Source organism: Pan troglodytes, chromosome 8 (genome assembly GCF_028858775.2).
Source record: "Pan troglodytes isolate AG18354 chromosome 8, NHGRI_mPanTro3-v2.0_pri, whole genome shotgun sequence".
NCBI classification, from domain to species: domain Eukaryota; kingdom Metazoa; phylum Chordata; class Mammalia; order Primates; family Hominidae; genus Pan; species Pan troglodytes.
In genome coordinates, this window is record NC_072406.2 from 59,740,452 (window position 1) to 59,756,067 (window position 15,616).

At 50.6% G+C, this 15,616-nt stretch overlaps 2 protein-coding genes across 2 annotated transcripts in view; both read right to left on the reverse strand.

The window, feature by feature from the left end:
- Nucleotides 1-7,836, reverse strand: part of LOC107973101 (uncharacterized) — a 76,265-nt gene extending 68,429 nt beyond the window's left edge. Inside the window, exon 1 of the transcript XR_010146615.1 lies at nt 7,813-7,836. The gene's annotated coding sequence lies outside the window, so the exon portion shown is untranslated. The remainder of the gene's footprint in view (nt 1-7,812) is intronic.
- Nucleotides 1,682-11,500, reverse strand: LOC112204606 (anthrax toxin receptor-like). Its single transcript, XM_054660075.2, has 7 exons — nt 11,436-11,500; nt 8,541-8,695; nt 7,809-7,892; nt 7,667-7,734; nt 7,209-7,288; nt 7,057-7,118; nt 1,682-1,984 (listed from the first exon to the last, which is right to left on the reverse strand). The coding sequence occupies exons 1-7, from the start codon at nt 11,498-11,500 to the stop codon at nt 1,860-1,862; spliced, it is 639 nt and encodes a 212-aa protein (XP_054516050.2). The 3' UTR covers nt 1,682-1,859.
- Between the last annotated feature and the right edge of the window lie 4,116 nt (nt 11,501-15,616).

The following is a 15,616-nucleotide window of genomic DNA, read 5'->3' on the forward strand; positions in this document are numbered from 1 at the left end:
AATTGTGAAAGTTCTCAGAATCAAAATGGAGTTAACATGTTAAAAAAACAACAAAAAAATCCTGGCAAGCTGAATTGGGGAAGTTTATGAAGAGAAGATTCACATGCTTGTATACCTGATGACAAAAACTATCACAAATCTCTACCAAACTACAACCTTGTGCAAAGACCATTGCAACCTTACTCAAAAATACTTCTGCAAGGACATCTGACCCGCAATTGCCCATGCAACCTCACATTGGGGTCACCTCTATTATTATTGATCTTAGTAGCCAAGAAGAACTAACTCAAACAATTATGTAATCCTTCTCACATCTCCTGTAAAATCTAACCTTCCTGAATATGCATGTAGTTTACTATGGCATGCGTATTCCTACTGTGATGCCCAATTCTCAGATGAACATCATTTTCTTGTAAAGAGCCCTTGTCTGTTTGTTATTTAGGTTGACACATACAAAGGAATTTCTGTAAGGCTGCTTTGAGGATTCAGGGAGATAGTGTGCATAAGGCACTTGGCACAAAATCTGATATAAGTGCTCAATAAGCGTTAGCTTTCCTTAGAAAGGGGCTGCTCAGTCCCTAAGACACTCCCGAGAAAGTATAACCCAATGAAAACAAAATTCCCTGAGACCATCCACACAATGCTGATGAGTTGGAATGTGGGGATGACAGGCTCAGCCCCTTCCTATGTACCCACAGAAAGGAGGAAAATGGCCAAGAAGCCTCTTGGAGGAAGAGAAGTCATCCTGGGATTACCACATGGCCCTGAAATTAGATGTCAGTGAACATACTATCATCAGATCAAATGAATGTATCAAGGGGCCACCTGGGAAGATCAAGGAGGATCCAAAAATCCAACTGCACCCCAGGCCCTCAGTGGGGAAGAGCACACCCCACCCCCAGCACCCAGGGCACAGTGTCTGCCTGGACTATGCGCTTCCTCTGGCCATTCCACCAACACAGAGGTCCCCTGATGCCTAATTATTGCCAAATAATAGGAGACTTTCAAAAAAATGCTATAGCCTTTCCATGAACCAACTGCTCTACACATGTGATTTTGATTAGTTAGGTACAACTGTGGCTGACCATCTATAATATGAAAATCCACACCCAAAATGCTTCAAAATCTGACATTTCTTGAGCACCAACATGATGTTCGAAAGAAATGCTCATTAGAGAATTTCAGATTTCAAATTTTAAGATTAGGGATGCTGAAACATAAGCATAATGCACACATTCCAAAACCTGAAAAAAATCTAAAAACTAAAATATTTGTGGTCCCAAGCATTCAGTTACAGAATACACAACCAGCACCATATTAGCTCCATGTTAAATTGAGAAAATAGAGGCTCAGAGTAGAACACTCATCTGGTCAAGGTGACACAGGCAATGTGTGCCTGAGCCAGGATTCCAGGGCCCAGGCCTACAGGCTGGCATCCTCCCTCAGTGCAAGGTAAACACACCCCTCTGGGCAAGCTACTGGTGCACCTGGCCAGCCAGGCTCAGACCTCCGGGGTTGCCACCATTTCCCAGGAGCAGCCTTGTGGGCTTTGGGTCCTGGGCGCTCAAGGGAAGGGGAAACTGAGGCGAAGGTGGGCAGATGCAGCTGTGATCGCAGACCCAGTCCTAAACCCAGCCTCACTGAGCAGGAAGCCCTCATCTAAGATGCTCTTGAGGCACAGGTGGATTTGTTACTTCCCCACTTGGCAGATGAAGGGAGGGGTGGCCAGCCTTCCCAGTGCCTCTTTCCACTTGTCTTCATGGCCTCTAACCCCACAGGGTCCACAGGGAATGGTTGGCAAGGGCTGGGAGGCTTGGCTGGCTGTGGGGAAAGGCAGCATTGTGTGGGAAATACGTGACTCAGAGGCAGCGAGGAGACAACTTATCAATGATAGTGCTTTCACTGAAGATAAGTCTGCAAATAACTTCATCCTGTTTCTTTAGATTCTGAAAGCCATTTCCATGAATAACGACATGGTAGGATTCTGCAAGGACAGCATTCAAAAGGTTGAATGTGGAAGAGTGGAGGGCTGCCTCTCCTCTGACCTCCCTGTTCCTGGAGATCCTCCCCCAAAACTCAATTTGCAGAGACTCCTGTAAGGAAGGAGCAGTGTCTGACCAACATCTATGTGTCCACTGGGTCAAATCTTCATCTGGTGTCACTGAGGGTCCAGGGGGAGGCAGCTGGGCCTTGATCACACTCAAGGACCCTCTCCCTACCATCCCTGAACCAACACACTCAGGAAATGCCTTGGTGTTTGCACAGGGCAGGCTCAGAGTACTATTCCTGCCCTGAAATCTGTGGTGCTCCCTCAGGCCCCAGGGGTACAGGCCGTGCACTCAGCCAGGCCCTCCCTGATGTAAGGTGTAAGTAGAGCCACAAGGCTGCCTGAAGACACCATGTCTCATGCCTCAGCTGGGCACCCAGGCCTTGATGCCTCCTTCAGGGCTGCTGAACACTTGGGGTCTCTCCTCCCTGTCTTTCTGTGTGCCTGTGGCAGGCAGGACACCCACAGGGGCAGGGGCAGGGCCAGGACTCGGGTAGGACAGGTGAGGCACCTACGACCCTGCTCAGGGCAATCCATCACAGGAGTCCTGTTTTAGCTGCGATTCCAGAGACCTACAGGTAATTCCTCATCTCCTGCTCTTCCTGATCCAGCAAGGACCACAGGGCACCCACCCTGAGGCTCAGGGAGTGTGTCCTTCCACCACTGTGGCTCCTGCCCTGACCCAAACACCACAGGGGAAACAGGGCAGGTGGGGCTGGCCCCAGGAGTCAGCTGGGGTTCCCGCAGGTCTGCAGCTGCCAAGGGCATTGGTCTCCACCCCGCCTCCTGGCCCAGGCCCCACGCATTCCAATCCCTGCTGATGCCTGGGGTGCCCCCAGTCCATGCACCCGAGGAAAGCTTCCCCTGAACCCTGCTTCCTGCTTTCCTGCAGCGTCACAACTTCAAGGCAGGCTGTGGGTGAAGCTGGCCTGCTGACATACTTTCTGAGGCTTTCAAGTATTTTCAAAAATGGGGGCTCACAGTTGAAAGCCTGAACATTTCCCCTAAATATCCAGATTTCTAGCTTTCTTGGGAAATGGGAAATGCAGGCCTCAGTGGATTTGTGTTCCTCTGTGTCAGCTCCTGGGTGGGACCTAGGGAACTATGCTCCTCAGATGAGGAGCTCCCAGGCCTGCCTCACTTCAAGGCCCCACACACTGACTGCTGACATCAGCCGGCTGGGCCTGGCCTGCTCCTCCTGCTCAAGGTGCCAGCCCAGCCCTCGTGGGCACCCACTTGATGGATACTATGCTGTCCTCAGAAAACCCTGGGCCTGGTGGGGGCACTGAGGCTGTGAGAGAGCAGGAAAGGCCAGCTTGGTGCCCTGTGCTGAGCAACCAGACCTGGCCCCACTCAGGGTAAGCATCGGGTGCTCTCCTACCGCTAAGGCCGACAACAGCTGCTTCCAAATCTGATGCTATCAGGCAGCATTCTCAACACCTTCCTTGCTCAGGTGTCCAAAGGGCCCTGGCCAGTCGGACCTGAGCTCAGTGTGCCCGGGAGGGAGCAACTGGGCCTGTGGCCTGCGCCCCTTGGTCAGCCCAACTCGGCCACCCTGAGCAGGACTGAGGGCTGCCCCAAAGCTTCACAATCAGGGTGGTTGCAAATTACATTCTAGGCTGTGTTAGGACTACTTATTCTATGTATTGCAAACATTGTTTTTTTTTTTTTTTTTGCAAGGTGGATGGATGAAAAGAGAGGGAGAAGGAGAGACAAAGGAGCATGGGCAAACATTCATTGTAAAATCCCAGTGGTGGATAGAGGTGTGTTTGTGTTCATTGTACAATCCTTTCCACTCACCTATAGGTTTGAAAATTTCAACAATAAAGGGTGGAAGAAAACCAAAGAACTAAAGAAGAAAATTATACTTGGACATAGACAACCAGAAATCATGATACATCCTGGGTGACAAGTGACTGATGAGAGGGACAGACCAAGCCCTTGGGCTGCAGGGAGTCAGAGGGGCTGGTCATCAGGGAAGGCTTCCAGGACGAGGTGCCCTTTGAACAGGGCTGTGAAGGACAGGCGGGCTCGGCCCTTCGAGGTGAGGCAAGGCTTGCAGAATGCCTATGCTCCACCTGGTCCCACCTCTGCACAAGGTGCCCAGAACAGGGAGCAGCCCCTGGAGGGCCTGGGGGTCCTGCTAAGAGCCTCAGACACCTGCCAGGCTGGAGAGGGAGATGCCTGTCAAAACCCTCCAGCCATGTGTGGGGGATGGCCTCAGGATGGGCCTGGAGCAGTGAGGCCACCAGAGGCCTCTCCCAGGCTGGATAGGAGGCCCAGGACTGAATGGGGGAGTCTGGGCTGTGTGCCTCCTTCCCTGGCCTCCTTCCTGGGCTCCCTGGAGACCTCCTGGCTTCTTGGTGACAGCCTGCTGAGAGGGCTCATTCTGTTGCATTTGAGTTCCAGGCTCCTGCCTTGGCCTTTCCCTCCTGTGACTGTCACCCTCCATGTGGGGCAGCTTTGCACAATTCAGCCAACAGCTGACAGGTCAGGGCTGTGACTGCAGGCCACATGGGCAGAGGCAGAGGGCCGAGCTGGTGGGCAGAAGGCACCTGTCACCTCGACTCAGCTGCCTCCAGGGAGGAGTTACAACTCACATCCCCACCTGGGGTTGACAGGTTGACAGGGCTGCTCAGACGCCACAGCCTGTGCATGTCCAGGGGACATCATCAGAGCACAGCTGTCACACTGGCTGCATGGCTGAGCAGCTTTAAATCAGGAGCAGCAGAGACCCCGAGGGGGAGGGGAGCTCTCTACTCTATCCCCACCCTCAGCTCTGCATCGGGGAGACGCGGTGTCGGGGACAGAGCCCAGGACCAATCGTAGAAGTGTCAGCACAGCTCCTGTTCCTGGGTCCTACCAGCTCCCAGCCCTGTGCCAGTCCCTGCACAGCCCAGTGCCTAGGGACTCACGACAGGCCTGACAGCGTCCTTTCTGTTCATGGGAGGCACCTCTGGAGCTCGCTGACATTGGACTATTTGCTCTGGTCGTGTGCCCATGGAGAGCAGAGCTCAGACATGGACCGTGTGTCGGTCCCCACAGCCTACTGCCAGGGCACCCTGCAGTGAGGAACCGGGAAGCCAGAGCCCAGCTGCTGCTCTGGGGCCAGCGGCACCCAGCCTCGTGCTGTCCCCATGGAAGAGAGTCACCCAAGGCTCTCTTCCTCTCCAGCAGCTGTAGTTGCGTAAATGCCGGCCATGCGGAGTCCCAGCGTGTGCAGGCGGAGGTCAGGACAGACGGGTCATCACAGAGGACCACACAATGTCACCACCCATGCCGGGACCCCAGATGGCAAGAAGTTACCCTTGCCACATTCCAGACAGTAGGGACAGATGCTGGGATTGATCTTGTGGGATTGAGGTGAGCTGAGGGTGTTTGTGTGGACACCTTTGTTGGGCTATGGAGGTTTCCTTCTGCTCACAGGATGCTGTGGGATGTTGACGCCCCCACTTCTTGTTCTTCATCCCCTGAGATAACCGCTTGGTCCCTGTTTCCCGTTTTGTTGATGTGGTAAATTATACAGTATTTCACCTCCTGCACCTGCCTGGCCTTCCTGGGAGGAGCCCTGGCTGCTCCTGCCCTGTGGTCTGGGTTAGCTGCTGCTCCATGCCATTTGCTAGTGTTTCCCTGAGAGCTTCTCACACATGTCTTTTCTTGCTTTAGAGTTAAACTTATTGTTGTGAGGTAACAACACAAGAATTGTACACAGGTACTCACACCACCACCGCCGCATATTCCCCCCACAGCAATAGACACTCACATTCACACCCATGTGGGCCACACATCCACACCCACTCACCCATGCACACTGCACCGCACACTTAACCCACCCCATACCACACACACCACACCACACACCACACACCCGAAGCACACACACCCACACACCACACACACACATAAATCACAAACACACATACAGCAAAAATACCAAAGACACACCACACATCCCACACACACACCACACACATCACACACGCACCACACACTCTCCACTCCCCCAACACACACCCAGCACACCCCACACACACAACATAAACAGCAAACACATATACATACACCATACACACACAGCCATGGCACACACACCCACCACCCACTGAATGCACACACAAAATATACATACATGCCATCACACCATTTCCTTCCCTACATGCCACACGCACAAGATATCCCCATGTAGACACCCACATATGACACACACAACACGCCCAAACACTCTAGTCCCACTGTACACACACACACCACAGACACACATAAATAGTAAACACACATACTCCACAAACAGCAAACACACACCACACATCCCATACACACACCACACATCCCATACACACACACCACACACACAAGTAGTACACTCCCAACTCCTCCACACAACAAACTCACACACTAGACACCACGCACCAGGTACCCTTCCCACACACTTCCACAGCACCCCAGCTTATGCCACACACTCTGCGCATACCCCCCACACACCACACACACATGCATATATGCCCCCTACACACACTCACACCCCCACACACATACAACACATACCCTCCTCAGCTCCCACACCACATACACCCACAACACAACACACACACAACACATACCCTCCTCAGCTCCCACACCACATACACCCACAACACAACACACACAGATGCATCACTCATGCATACCCCACACACACCACACTCACAGCACATATACACACCTCACATACAGATCACACACACGTTTACACAACACACAGACCACATATTACCCTCCCCGCAGACTTCACACACATCAAGCTTCCCACAGCACAACTTCCCACACATACTATACATAGTGCACCCACACAAATTACATACACACATACCACACACACCAAACACATACACACCACATACACACACCACACTCACACACTCCCCACACACATCCTCCCCCACACATACCAAACAAATGCACACACTCCATACACACATGCACTAGTGCACACCACCCTTTGGCAACCGCAGGGCCTCCGCAGCTCTCACCTCCTACACACTCAGAGGAAGGCTCCACTGACATCACTTCAAGACAGGTCTTTGACATGAGGTGGAACACAGGAGGGGTGGGGCAGGGCAGGGAGAGTGAGCTTCTGGCCACAGGAGCCAGACCCCCAGCCCCTCACCTCCACTCACTCACAGCATCAACAGTGCTTCTCAGGGCCTTGAAGCCATCCTCCACTGCAAACACATGGTCCAGACCGCCTGCCATTGCTGTTATCTACAGAGAGCAGAGCTGGTTTGGACCCCCAGCCCAGGGGTGACCATGCAGCAGATCCCCAGCCCAGGGGAGAGCGTCCTGCCCCCATGCTTTGGAGGCAGCAGAATACCAGGCTCTGAGGGCCACAGCCTTCTCCAGCCAGCAGCCCACTCTCAGGGAGTGGGGAGCTCTTCCACCCTCCCCTCTGGTTTAGTAGGATTTATATGACATGCTGTCATTTCTGCAGTAGTCATAGGGTGGCCCAACTCACTTGAGGCAGATTAGATGACCCTTCTTGGGGTGGCCCTAGGAAAGCTGTCTGGGACACCCTTCCATACTCTAACCCTAACCTGACCACAAGGCTCTATATTGGTGCCTGGTTAACCTGTTTGGAATTACTGGGTCTTTCCTATAATCAGCCACACCCAGGGTATAAATGGTGGCCCCCAGGCTCCGAGCCCTTTCAGCTTAAGGGAAAGAAGGCATTGAGTATTAATTACCAAAATACATGGAGCAAAATGCTGATAAATACGAACTGAACTCACTTCTTTGAGAGTGTCCAAAGATGGATGTTTCATCATTGTTCCATCAGTCATAGCAATAATCATGCTGGAAACCTTGTCATCTGCAGGAGAAGCAAGGAGTGGCCTGCTCAGCAAAGGCCCCAGAAGTGACCTCCAAAAGCTCCTGTATTGGGAGAAAAGCTGAGTGTTGGGAGAGAAGCTGAGGCAGGGCTTGCATGTCTGCTAGACTTGCTGGCTCCTTGCTTCTAGCACTTCCGTTATCTCAAGCAGCTATATGTTTCTCATTCACTTGATACACTGTTTCCTTTCAACCCCCACATCCTCACCACCTGTTTTTTGTTTGAGCACCAATAAACAGCATGGGCTCCCAGAGCTCAGGGCCTTTGCAGCCTCCACACTTGTGATGGCCCACTGGTCCCACTTTCTCTCTCAAACTGTCTTTTTCTCATTCCTTTGACTCCACCAGACTTCATCACTCCCACGATATGGTGTTGGGTCTGATTAGCCCAACACTCCAGGACCCCTGCGGGCTGCCGGACCCACAGCACTGATCACTCCAGGGCATGTCCAGGTGCCCCCATCTCATCCTCCAGGGGAGAGGCTGCCAAGAGCCAAGCACCTGCTACACAGAGGCCCCTAGAGTGAGGGAGGTCTCAGCCCAGCACCCATTTTACAAAGGAGGAGCTGAGATGGGCAGGCCCCTTCTCACCAGGCTGCCTGAACCCTCACCCACTAGCAGCCTGCACCACCTCTGCCTGAGGGCAGCTCCAGCCAGGACTCCACAAGCACAGGCCTGTCCCATGGGTAGGGGGAGGAGCAGCTGGGCTCTCCTGTGGGCAGAGCCTGCAGGCAGCCCTGCCGGCATCTCTGGGCCCAGGAGTACAGGATTCCAGGTAAGTGGTACCTGGGCAGGGGACCCCACAGCCACCTCAGTGCCTTTCCCCACCAACCATGCCTTTTCCTGACAAGAGTTGCAGGCACACAGTGGGGAGGGGGTCGGCGGCTGTGGACAGCCTTCTGCATCATCTGAGACACAGTCAAGGGATGCAAGTCACTCAGAGGGGAAACGAGGAAGGGAGGAGGAAGACTAAGGTGTGTGCAAGGGGGCAAACCCCTTGGCTCTTCTCTTGTCCTTTTCACACAGCCCAGCTGGAGGGCAAGCACCTCAGGGTTATGAGCACCAGAACTGCACATGCAGGATCCCACACAGTTCTCAGAACTCCATGGGGCGGGGGGCTTACTATGCTCATTGCACCAGGGAGGGAGCTGGACCTCAGAACAGGTGAGCAACTTGCTCCAAGAGGCAGGGCAGGTGTGGCCTTGCAGAGTCTGCACACAGAGCTCTCTGAGGCTCACGCCCAGCTCTGTTCCCCCTACAGGACCACAAGGGGGACAGCAGGTGCTTAAACCTGGAGTTGAAATTTTCCATCTGCTGAATTGCCTGCAAGAAAATGAAGAAATATTGAGCCTGGACAGTGAAATGTTCCCACTGATGCTCTAAGACCTTGTCAACTAGAATCGATTCTTGGAGCTCAAGGGGTGTATACATTTCTAAACCCTGCCTGCATGAAAATGTGTCCTTCAGGCACCATTTTCTGAAGTTTGTCGAGACCCTCTTTTATTTTCTTCCTGAAAAAACTCCAAAAAACTGGTTGACGTGGAAAGACGTGGACTGCTAAAAATTACCTCTCAAGCTCTCTGGGAGCCACTGTTCACTGTGCAAGGCCTTGTGGATGGAGGAGGGGGCCAAGCAAGGGCTCTGTCCTGCTCATTCCTTACTGTGACGTTGACCATAGATTACAGGCCTTCTGATCTCATCCTAGTTCCAGAGAATGTAGGCCTGGGGAATCTCACCAGGGCCCCACTTAGACCATCTCTGGTGACAGTGGGAGCTTCCCATGGATGAGCAACTGTGAGTCAGGAACTGCAATGGGGCCGATATTCCTAACCCTAACCCTAACCCTGAACCGGGGATGGGCAACTGAGAGTCAGTCACTGACAATGGGGTTGACATTCCTAACTCTAACTCTAACTCTAACTCTAACTCTAACTCTAACTCTAACTCTAACTCTAACTCTAACTCTAACTCTAACACTCTAACTCTATCTCTAACTCTAACTCTAACTCTAATCCAAACTCTAACCCAAGAAGGACTCTCTTGTGTTGGGCACTCCGTCCTTTAACAGGTAGGGCTGCATTTGGGAAAAGTCATCCTGCTAAGCCCCCAGCCCTGCACCCAGACCTCACAGCCCCAGACCCCTGACCCTGACTCAGTTTCTTCCTCTCTCCTTACCCTGGTACAGGAAATACCAAATCTGCTTAATTAGACTGCCTGGCCTCCTTGACTTCCTGTGCCCTTGAAACAAAAAGACCAAAAGCTGGAGAGGCAGTCCTGATGGCTGTGCATGCAGGGGCTGAACACTGATCTGCAGACTGGCTGGGGGATGTGGCCTGTCAGCTGCTGTTAAAGCAGACAGAATGGGCTGGGGCAGCCAGGACTGGCTCTGGTGGCAGGACTGGGACAGGCTGGGGACTTAGGGTCAGGCTAATCCAATGTGACAGGCTGAGCCTGGACAGCAAGGCTGAGCAGAGCATGGACCCTGAAGGCTGGCTTCCCACTGCGGGCAGACAGTCCCTGCTATGGCCGGAGCTCTAAGAGCCCTGCCTGCCCAGCTCAGGAGGGGAGAAGGCCAGACCCATCCATACCCAGAAGAGGCCATGCCCTGGCCTTCCTCTGGCCATGCCCAAACCCCACTCCCCTTCTGGATCACCTGCCACAGTCCTCCCCAATAGACTTGCTTTTTACCACCTCACACCCACTCCAGTCTCTCTGCCAAACCCACAGTGCAGGACACACAGATCCAAGCCTCCCCCTAGCTCAAGATGTGGCAGCCCACTTTGTATCCCCTCGAAGCTGCAAGTGGGGTCCAGGCCCCCATCCAGTCCTCAGTATCCTCACCTCTCTCCTGCACTTCACCTCCTCTGGGCCCAGTTCTGGGCATGTGCATTGGAAGTGCCCTCATCTCCCGCCAAACAGGAACTCTGCAGTGCACCCTGCTAGGTCTGGGCACCTCTCTAGGCCACCTCAAGCCACCTGAGCTTGCTCCTCCTACCTCCCTCCCTCCAGTTTCCCAGCCTGGCCTGGAGCTCAGAACCCCACACAGGGACTCCCCTGTCTGGGCCTGCCAGCATCCCTGCACTAAAGCCCCATGACTCTCACCACTGGCTCTGACCCTGTCTCCCTCCTTCACTGGCCAGGGCAGGAGGAACAGGCACAGAGCAGCAGCCAGCACAGGTGTGTGTTCACAGGACACACACTCCCACCCCGCCAGCCCCTGCACCCCAGGAATCTTCACAGCCACCTCCCAGGGAAGGAGGCAGGGTAGAGGGAGGGCAGGGGAGTGTGAACGGGGAGGCTGAGAAATTCTGGAGCACAGGGGCCTGCAGGTAACCTTGCAGCCATCGGTAGGAGGATGCAGGGGATCCGGGGCTAAGGTCAGGGTGGGTACTGTGAGTTGCCCTGACCGGCCTGCCCCGTGTGCTGTCAGGCTCCCAACCAAGGTCTCTGGGAGCCCTTCAGCTCCCTGGAGCTCCCTATGGCTCAGCTCATCAGGCCTCCCTTTGGGGCTCAAAGCAGCACTCACTTGTCTGAGGTGAGTGGCAAGACAGTGTCGCCATCTGTGGAGTAGGTGACGAAGGACATCCGCATATTTGCGCTGAGAAGGAATCAAGTGCTGGTGAAAAGCCGGAGGCACCAGCTCAGAAGCCAGGGTGAGTGATGCCAGTTCCCCACCTCCCACCCCAACTCTGTTATGAATTCCCTGTTATGATTAACAGGAAGGTTGACATGGTGACTTTGTGACCTGCAGCTCTTCCCAGTGTCCTGCATGTTGACAACACCAGGGGGAGGCACAGGACCTTTGGAGGGGCTACAAGAGGAAGCCTCCATTTCCCTTACAACAGCCCTCATAGTGTCCCTTAAAACCCCCAGACCCTGCCATTTGTTTACTGGAAGAGTTAGCCCAGGTGACCTAGGTGAGGACATTGCTGTGGGTGAGGAGGTCAAGGACTGGGAGGCTAGAGTGTTGGCAGTGACAGGTCATTTGTGTGACACTGAAGTCCCCCAGGGGGTAGCAGATCTGGAAGGAGACGGAAACTGCGGTGTTGCCAGAGTCTTTGTGAATGAGGGACATTCCGGTTCTCTACTGCTGTGCACCAGACCACCTTCATTTAGGGACACAGAACAGGCCCATTTTATTATGCTCACAGGTTCTGAGGATCAGACACTCGGGGCAGAGTGGGAAGGGCTCCTCGTGTCTGGGGCCCCAGATGGGAAGGCTTGAGCAGCCCGACATGACTTGAAGGATTGGGCACTGGAATTATCTGGAGGCTGCTCCACTCACAAGTGTGGCTCCTGGGCAGGAGGGCTCAAAAGCTGGGCTCAGCTGGGACTGCGAATGGAGACCCTGCATGTAGCCTCCCCGTGTGACCTGGGCTTCCTCCCAGCATGGCAGCTTCAGGATGCTTGGGCTTTTACAGGTGGCCCAGAGTTCCGAGTGAGTATTTTCAGTAAGCAAGGCAGAAGTTGTAGACTTTTATGATATCACCTTGGAAGTCACACAGTGTCACTTCCACTGTACTCTATTGGTCCAAGCAGTCACAGCTGCCAAGAGTCAATGGGAGGGAACACAGGCCCTCTCTCTAGGGCAGAAGTGTGGATGAGTTCACATCCCAGTGTCAAAACTACTGTATGACAAATGCTTTGAATGGCAGAGACGTTACAGTGTGTGGAAAAACGTGGGTACTGATGATGGGATTCAAGTTGGACTCAGAAAAGTTAGACTGTGATAGTTAGAAATACCTTAATTTTATTTTCTTCATTTTTGTATGCAGAAGTGATATATGATTAAAAATTCTTCTTCAATAAGTCTAAAATAGATCTTTCAATGTATTTAACACAAAAATTACAAGTGATAGCCAGGAAGGGTAACTCATGCCTGTAATCTCTGCACTTTGGGAAGCTGAGGCCAGCAGATGACTTGAGGTCAGGATTTTGAGAGCTGCCTGGCCAGCATGGTGAAACCCCATCTCTACTAAAAATACAAAAATTAGCCAGGTGTGGTGGTGCATGTCTGTAATCCCAACTACACGGGAGGCTGAGGCAGAAGAATCACTTGAATCTGTGAGGCGGAGGTTGTAGATTGCAAGATTGCGCCATTGCATTCCAGCCTGAGTGAGACTCTTCCTCCAAAAAAAAAAAAAAAAAAAATTACAAGTGATAAAAAGCACTGGGTTAGTGGACTTTGGGGGGTTTCTGTCTTGCTTTGGAGTGGTGTTTAAAACAATGGATTATTTTAAATAAGTGGTATTTTAGAATGGGTAGAGTTGGTGTAATTCCTCTGAAAGCATATTAGGTTTTCCTGCTTCACATCCTTCGTGACCCTTGGTAGTGCCATATTTTATTTATTTTTTATTTTTAATTATGTTTTGACATCTAATCAATAGACAAAAGTATTGTCTTAATTTGCAGTTTCCTAATTACTAAACAGTTGTTCATCTGTTCTCATGATTTTGGGTCATTCCTGTTCCCTCCTTTGTGAAGTGCCTGCTCATGCCTGTGTGTCCATTCTCTGATTTGGGTGTTTATCTTTTGCATATTGATTCATTCATATTCTTTAAATTCTGAATACTAATCCTTTATCAATTGTTGCAAATATCTTCTTCCATGGTGTGGCTTGTTTTTTCACTCTATTTGTTGTCTCTTAGTAAAGCAAAAGTTGTTCATTTTAATCCAGTTGTTTGTCATTTTCTTTTTCTTTTGTTTTTTTGTTGGTGGTGGTGATGGTGGTGGTAGTGGTGGTTTTTGTTTGTTTGTTTGCTTTGTTTTGTTTTGAGACAGAGTCTCTCTCTGTTGCCCAGGCTGGAGTGCAGTGGTGTGATCTCGGCTCACTGCAATCTCTGCCTCCCGGGTTCAAGCAATTCTCTGCCTCAGCCTCCCAAGTAGCTGGAATTACAGGCAACCCCCACCATGTCCAGCTAATTTTTGTATTTTTAGTAGAGATGAGGTTTCACCATCTTGGCCAGGCTTGTCTTGAACTCCTGACCTCATGATCAACCCGCCTCAGCCTCCCAAAGTGTTGTCATTTTCTTAAACTTTAAGATTTGCTCTGTTTTATATCTTAAGAATTTCTTCCCTGTTAGAGGTGAAATACATTTTATTTTACAAATTTTAAAGATTTGCCTTTCACATTGAAGTCTTGATTCTACCTAGAATTAATTTATAAATGTGATTTGTGCCAGATATTTGATTTCATTTTTTGCCATGAAGCTAACAAATTGTCCCAGCTCCATTTGTGGAAAATTCCATCTTTTCCCCATTGATCTCGTCACTACTTGTGTTTCAAGTTCCATATAGATTTGAATCTGTTTTTATTTATTTATTTATTTTGAGATGGAGTCTTTCTCTGTTGCCCAGGCTGTGTAGTGCAGTGGCACCATCTCAACTCACTGCAACCTCTGCCTCCCAGGTTCAAGCGATTATAATGCCTCAGTCTCCCGAGTGGCTGGGATTACAGGCACTAGGATGTGCAGCGTTCCTTGGGAACCTGGGATGGATACGTGGGAGAATGATATATACACATGAGAAATATAGTTTATGCTTTTCAGATGATTAAATTGGGAGAGGGAAGGGGGTAACCAGAAGATAACCTAGACTCATCTGACACATGCACAAAGTTCTTCACATACACACTGCGCCTGGCTAATTTTTGTATTTTTAGTACAGACTAGGTTTCACCACGTTGGCCAGGCTGCCAATCTCTATCTATTGGCTTATATTGATAGCATCCATACCACATTATCTTAATGACTATATGGAGGAAGACTGTATTACTGTCCATCATTGTCCCTTTCCATTTAAGGGAAGGGCTGCGCTCCCTGCCATGTTTGTGGCAGGTTTTGATTGACCAGTGGAATGTTAACAGAAGTAATGTGTGCCACTTCTGGACAGAAAATGTTTAAGAGTCTAGGTATGACTTAGGTGGCCCCGACAGCCTGGTGCCTGAGCAACTAGGATGTGTGGCGTTCCCTTGGGAACCTGGAATGGATACGTGGGAGAATGATATATACACATGAGAAATATAGTTTGTGCTTTTCAGATGATTAAATGGGGAGAGGGAAGGGGGTAACCGGAAGATAACCTAGACTCATCTGACACATACACAAAGTTCTACAGCAAGTCTTCGCACAATAAGGTCAATCATCCACTTTTTTTTCTTCTGGTTATTGTTGGCTATTTGCTCTTTGACATAAATTTTAGAATCAGCTCATCGAGTCTCCTCTCTCCCAAAAACTTCTTAATGCTTGATTACAATAACATTAAATGTACGGATTCATTTGGAAGAAACAGGTCTGCAGTGAGAGTTGTCCTATCAGTGAATATGACACATGGCATATGTCTGTTTATACAGGTCTTTTCTAGTGCCTTTCAGATAAATTCCCCTATGAAGATTTTGACCTCATTGGTCCAGTGCCTTCCCAAAATACACTACCTTTTACTACTATTGTAAATGATAATTTAAAAGTTTTTAAACTGTGTATCATATACAGAAATGTACTTACATGTTTATATATTGACCCACCTCACTAAACTCTCTTCTATGAATTTATCTGTAGATTCATTTTGATTTCTTGTAAAATATAATTTTTTTAAAAAAAAGAATAAGAATTGTGCTGACTAGTTCTCCAATCCAATGTTGACTAGTGATGGAGGCACTCTTGATTTTAAAGAGAATGTTTCTAACATCACAATTAACAATGATATTCA